Below are 6,814 nucleotides of genomic sequence, written 5' to 3'. Positions count from 1 at the left end.
CATTTGAGAAAACTCAGGCTCAGAGAAGTTAAGTGAATTTCCCAGGATCACACATAATTGCCAGCAGAATCAAGATTCAATACGGAATCCTATGTTGCATATTATAGGCAACTGAAAAATTTCATGTTTTAGAATTCCATTAAGTTTTAAAATATGCTTTGATCCCAAAATTAAACATGTCTTGCTCCCTTTTCTTTTTTTGCTGTGGAAGATTTGCCCTGAGCTAACATCCCTGCCAATCTTCCTCTATTTTTTAGTATGTGGGCTGCCAGCACAGCATGGCCGCTAACCAAGCAGTGTAGGTCTGCACCCAGAAACCAAACTCGGGCCACTGATGCAGAGCTCACCCAACTTAACTGCTAGGCCACCGGGGCTGGCCGTCCCTTATCTTTTTTTTTTTTATATGCATTGCAATTTGTCTATCTGTGCATCCCCAAAAGTCTGTGATTTTCATGAAGTTGATGCTCTATATTGTAGATAAAATATAAATTTAATCAGGAAGAATACAAATAACGTTAAAGAATAGAAAAAGTTTTGGCGTATCCATCTCTTCTAGAAAATGAGATGAGATTATAGTAGTAATACTAAAAACAGTGTGATATAGGGAGAAATTAGGTAAACAGATTATTAAAGCACATAGTCTCTGAAATTGTTTTATCTGTATTAATTAGCTTTAAGATAAAGGATATATGTGATGCTGATATGGTGGAAAATTTTTTTCAATAAATGGTTCTAGTATGATTAGTTAGCAATCTAGGAAGAAATAAATGTAAAATCTCATCTCATACTATAGATGGTAATATAATCTTGATGGAATGAAGAATTGACAATAAGAGTAGATTTTTAAAAAGAGAGAGGAGGCCCAGGATAACATGGTAAGCTCATGAGAAATAGGTGACCTAAAAAAGGAAATGTTGGTTGTATTTGAATATACACAAATTTCTACCTTCTTAATATAGAATGGGGTATGGCTACAGAAACTTTTCTGGCAAAATGACTGAATAGAGCCTGATCTCAGGTTTTGGTCACCCAGAAACCAATAGAATAAGGAAAATTAAGTAAACTATAGAAAATACATAAGCAGCCATCAAAGAATAGAAGAGGAATAATATTTGAAAAGTATTAGGACATCAATTAGGGAAGAGCTGTGTGATAGTTAATTTTATATGTCAATTTGGCTAGGCCACAGTACCCAGATATTTGGTCAAACATTATTCTAGATGTTTCTGTGAAGGTATGTTTTGCATGAGATTATGGGCATTTAACATTTAAATCAGTAGACTTTGGGTAAAGCAGATTACCCTCCATAATATGGGTGGGCCGCATCCAATCAGTTGAAGGCCTTAATAGAAAAGGTTGACCCTCTGAAGAATAAGAAGGTGTCTTATTCTTAAGAATAGAGAAACTTCCTCTTTCCCCTCTTTGTTCTTCTAGCTGATCAAATAATTAAAATGACATACAACAGATTAACAGGGGAAAATCAAATTTAATATATGAGCACAGAGAATTCACATAAGCATGAAAAATTCCAAAGATAGGCAGGCAAAATGAGGTGTATATGTCATTCTGGACTAAGCCGAAGGGAGCAGGGGTCTGGGACTTCAAAGAGAAAGGAGGGAGTTTGCAGAAAGACAAAAAGCTAATGTTTGGTAAACAAATGTTTGCTAGGCCATCCAGAAATAATGGGATACAGAGAGGACTTTGGTCAAACAGGCCTTGCTAGGTTCCTCCCTGTCTACCACACCTAGTTCATGTTATTCTATAGTTATCTATGGTGATAGCTCCTTCCTTGAACAGGTCTTCTATCTAAATTCTTTTTAGACAGTTAGGGGGAAGATCAAAGGTTTTTCCTGAGTCTTTTGACTTTGATTGTTTTTAGCTTGAAATAATCTGCATGCAAGAGTGGCACATCTTGGGGAAATTTCTTGTGAATCCATACAAAGGAATTCTGCCAGCAAACTGTCTTTGGAATCGAACTGCAACTCTTCCTAGTGTCTCTAGCGTGCTGACCTACTCTGCAGATTTTGGACTTGCCAGGCCTCCACAATCACCTAAGCCAATTCCTGAAAATCAATCTTTCCCCGTATATGTATACATCCTTTGGTATACATATATGTATACAGCAAAGGGCAAAAATCTTTTGAAATTTAACAAAGGCCCTGGCCAACCCCAAGTTGGCGAGCAGTAAGTCCAAATGTTGAGTGTGTAACCTCAACCACATGTTGAGTGTGTAACCTAAGGAAAAGATTCGAGAACTCTCTGCAGTTGCAGGACCTCCCTGTTAGCTTAGCAATTCACACACACTTCCTGGTGAAATACATCAGTGAAAATATTGTGCTTATTACAGCAATTCCTCTCAAATTATACCAAAATTGATATGTTTGAATAAATAAAATGTCACTAGCTCTCAGGTGACAATGATACTATTCATTCACATTCCTTAGCTTATATCAGACTTATCTCTTTTGCTACCTAGACAGTTTGTACTACCGAGTGAAAGAGATGTCAAGATTGTTATTCAATGTGGCAATGAGAATATTTTTTATTTGATTATAGTTGAAGTCTGATATTCGGGATAAATGTGTGCAACTAAAGTGGTACTGTTGAGAGCTGTTTAAGGCACTATTAAATGTGAGATTTTCCTGATTGCCGTTGAGTTCCATGCCCAGATTGGCGGCTCCACCTGCCAATCTCCCACAGTATGTGGAAAGGGCGATTCACAGGAAGGCTCTGGTCTCCACAGTAGGTTGTAGGCAGGGAGCATATCTTTCTCTGTCCTTATGACTGCCCTATCCCGAAGAGTCCATACCCTGCCTGGAGCTGGAGACTCAGAGACTTTCTCTTTGTAATAGACAAAGGATAAGGAAACAACATTATGACAGTATTAGAATCTGTTATTGCCAAGAAGTAGGCTTTTTGTAGCTTGAAGGGACATCTTCAGAAAGTGGTAGGAGCTGCCTAGATCAGAAGCCTGCCCTCCTGTCTTGGTCTTTGCCCTTGTAGCACTTGGCCACCAGGGTGGTGTCTTCCCTGAGAGGACATATGTCCAAGCAGAATGGAATTTCAATGAAAATTTCTATTGTGAGTTATGGGTGATTTTGTGAGCTTTGTATGCTAGATTTCCGTTATAATTGTTAAACATGTTTTTACTCCTGAATTATACACGACTCTCTCTTGCTCTATATTCAAGTTGTATTTTCAGCTGATTTTGACCAATTTTTTTCTTTACCTTAAGTATTGAGAAAGAAATTGCCTGATCCAATTTCCCACTTTCATTTTTGATGGAAATCTGTCAGTCTTTACGTCCATGGTAATTTGGTTATCTTAGAATCCACATACGATTGTGATATGCATAAAATTAGGAAAAATTACCGAAGAGTAATATAAAAGAATTTATATGATTTGCTAGTACATCACTTACACAAAATCATCCAGAAATAATATACTGCAAAACAGAAAAAACTAAGCACAGAAAAACTAACCCACATTCTTTTCCGGATTGCACAGTATGTCCTTCTTCACCACAGAGTTACTAACTTCTCTATTTATGCTTCCATCTACTCTAATGTGGTTTCTGCTTCTACCAAACCAACTCTCATTAAGGTTGTCAATGCCATCCATTCTCCTGATGGAGTGGGCAGTTTTAATCCACATCTTCCATGAATCCACTGATGTTCTTCTAAGCACATTTATTTTCTTAAATAACCCTTATCACCTTTCTCTCTTGTTGTCCTTCTAATGTATGGCCATTCTACCTCTGTGGCTCTTCCCTCCCCTCCCTTTGAAGGTCCTCAGAATCAAGTTCAAGTCTTTTTCTCACTCTACACTGTCTCCCCACATGACCACCTCCATTTCTGGCTTTCAGTTACCAGATATGGACCTCGATCCATGGCATTCCTTGTAAATTGCAAACTCATATTTCCAATTGACAATGGATATTTGCACTTAGATGTCTACCGGCCAACTGTAGAGAATATCTACTACTTTTATTTTTACTTTCTGGCATTCTTCACTCTAGCTTCTGGCGAGAGAATCCGTTTGTTTTTCCTTCTTCTTGTTATAGTATTTAACATAACTGATATTAATTATGATTATTGTTTTTAGGCTCCTTTCCCTACAAAAATAAAGGATACAAGAGACCAGGAACTGTGTTTGTTATGTTCACCTTGTAGGATAGGAAGAGCTATTCCTCTAACCTGTAGGTTCTACTGGCTTGTCTAAGAATTAAATTGACATGAGACGGAATAACAGGAGAAAATTAAGCAAAATTTAATAACATGTATACATGGGAGAAACCCAGGAAAACTGAGTAACCTGCCAAAATGGCCAAAGCCACCACCTTAAATACCATCTTCAGCTAAAGACAAAGGAGGAATTCAGGGGTAATGGTTTGAGACTTCAAAGGGGAGGAAGGCAATGCACGTGGAGATGGAAAAGCAAATGTTTGATAAACAAATGTTGACCATGCCAAACAAAGACAGTGAGAGATGGAGAGGACTTTGATTAAATGGCCCTTGCTAGGTTCCTCCCTCTCTGTCACACCTAGTTTATTTTATACTATTGCTATCTTATGGTATTAGCTCCTTCCTGGAGCAGGCCTTCTATCTTAAATTCTTTTAGGCAGTTAGACGGAAGGTCAGTTTCTTGTTGAGTCTTTTGTTCTTAAAAAGTAATCAAGCCAAAGAGACATATTTTGGGGCCGGCCTGGTGGCGCAAGCGATTAGGTGTGCATGGTCCACTGTGGCGGCCCGGGATTCACCAGTTTGGATCCCGGGCACGCACCAACACACCTCTTGGCAAGCCATGCTGTGGCGGCGTCCCATATAAAGTGGAGGAAGATGGGCACAGATGTTAACCTAGGGCCCGTCTTCCTCAGCAAAAAGAGGAGGATCGGCAGATGTTAGCTCAGGGCCGAACTTCCTCACACACACACACAAAAAAGACAAAGAGACATATTTTGGGGTGGCAAATTTGGATCCTCCACAACCTCTATATCCTGAAGGCCACACACAGCCTGGTTTATAGAAAGTCACTTGTTACGTATAATTGGAATATAATATGATAGGTAAATCAATGGTGCCGTCCATTCTTTAACCAAGTTGCACAACTAGGCTTGGTGTTTCTTTTTAAAGAATGAGCAAATATAAGACATTTTTGATAGTAAAAATTTAACAAACGAAACAAAATAACTTGACTAAGTATAAAAACATGTTTTATTATATTACCGAAATGTAAAGGTGCACATGATATTATATGAACAAAAATAATTTAAATATTATAAATAAATATTTAAATAGATAGATAAATAGGTAGATCAACATGGTCATCTGTGAGCAACTAGTGCCTGTAGAGTTGAATATGATGGTGCTTAATACTCCTGAAAACATGTGACAAATTGATTCTGTTCAGGTCATGATTACAGCAGAGATGAGAGTCTTTGACATGACAGAACACGTGGAAGTGTGATCTTATCAGTCAGTGAGAACCATTTCCATGTTGAACCAGGCTTCATTTCTTACTCCTTAACCTTTCTTGCAAATTTGTTGATGAAGAGAAGGATCTCGTGACTTCTGCTCTGACAATCTCCCAGGCACAAGGGCTGTATTTCTTCTCTTGCAGATACAGAGTGATTCTCTGGAAGTATCTCCTTACAGCCAGCGTGGAGTCCTCATTTATCAGGGGAGTCTCTTCCACCCCCATCTCCTGAGTCAGACAGGCTTCCAGGTCAGTCAGCTGCTGATCAAGTCCAGTGTAGAATTTGTCCAGGAGGGTCTCATCCCAGGCAGCAGAGGAGCCCTCTGTGCTGAAGAGGTGGAAGATCTGCTGGATCATCTCATGGACCACAAGGATGGCTTGAGCCTTCTGGAACTGGTTGCCATCAAACACCTCCTGGGGGAATCCAAAGTCATTTCTGTCCTTCAGGCAGGAGAAAGGAGAGATTCTCCTCATTTGTTCCAGGAGCATCAAGGTCCTCCTGTTATCCAGGCTGTGGGTGTGAGGCAGCTCACATCCCAGAGAGCAGATGCAGTGGCAGCTGAGCACCACCAGGGCCGTCAGGAAGGAAAAGGGTAGGGCCATTGGGGATCTTGCAGATGCTGCTGGTCTGGCTGAGGTGGGTGACCCTGTGACCTTGGTCCTTGGGTTCTCTGAAGACCATCCTTTGTGCATGAGTCTTAAATAGGGGGCATGCGAGTTTTCATTTTCTGAATGTTCTCTCTTCCTTTCTACTCTTGTTTTGCTTTTCATTTTGCACTCTCCAAATGGGTGAAAGCAGCATTTCTCAACCTTTTTTTTTTCATTATTGCCCCCTGCCCCTGGAGTCTTTTTAGGTGTTTTGCTAATTGAACCCCCCACTCTTTTATTCAATGCAAGTTTAGGCATGACTAAATAAAAATTCTAAGCTACAAGTTAAATTTAAAAGCCATTGACATTTATCCTTTTAACTAAATTTGCTGAGTGACTTATAATTTATTTACTTAAATAAATTGTAATGTATAAAATTACATATGCAAATTAACAATTTGTAAAAATACGTAATAATAGGTTCAATGTAATGAAATATTTAAAATCATTCAAAACTGCTAAAAGCAATTGAAAAATTGAACTATTTTCTTGACATTTACTTTTAGTGAACTGAATTTTAATTTTGCCTCATATGAGAAAATAATCTTTAACTTCTCTAGGTACTAGATATTCATCAAGATATTGTCAACATTTTTTTCTGTTTAGCACTAGACATAATTATTGATGTGTTGAGTAACTTTAGTAGAATTCAATCATAAAATATAACCTATTTGTATTTAATTCCCAAAGC

General features: G+C 38.5%; 1 protein-coding gene across 1 annotated transcript; it reads right to left on the bottom strand.

Annotated features, from left to right (window-relative positions):
- Window positions 1-5,242: 5,242 nt before the first annotated feature.
- Window positions 5,243-6,223, bottom strand: LOC131419820 (interferon alpha-4-like). Its single transcript, XM_058565346.1, has one exon. The coding sequence runs from the start codon at window positions 6,166-6,168 to the stop codon at window positions 5,509-5,511; it is 660 nt and encodes a 219-aa protein (XP_058421329.1). The 5' UTR covers window positions 6,169-6,223; the 3' UTR covers window positions 5,243-5,508.
- Between the last annotated feature and the right edge of the window lie 591 nt (window positions 6,224-6,814).

The sequence above is a fragment of the Diceros bicornis genome, chromosome 22 (genome assembly GCF_020826845.1).
Source record: "Diceros bicornis minor isolate mBicDic1 chromosome 22, mDicBic1.mat.cur, whole genome shotgun sequence".
NCBI lineage: Eukaryota > Metazoa > Chordata > Mammalia > Perissodactyla > Rhinocerotidae > Diceros > Diceros bicornis.
Note: the sequence above shows the minus strand (reverse complement) of the source record. Positions and strands in the feature narration are given on the sequence as shown.

Coding starts and splice junctions, on each gene's coding strand:
- LOC131419820 (XM_058565346.1), bottom strand. CDS start 6,168: ATGCACAAAGGATGGTCTTCAGAGAACCCAAGGACCAAGGTCACAGGG.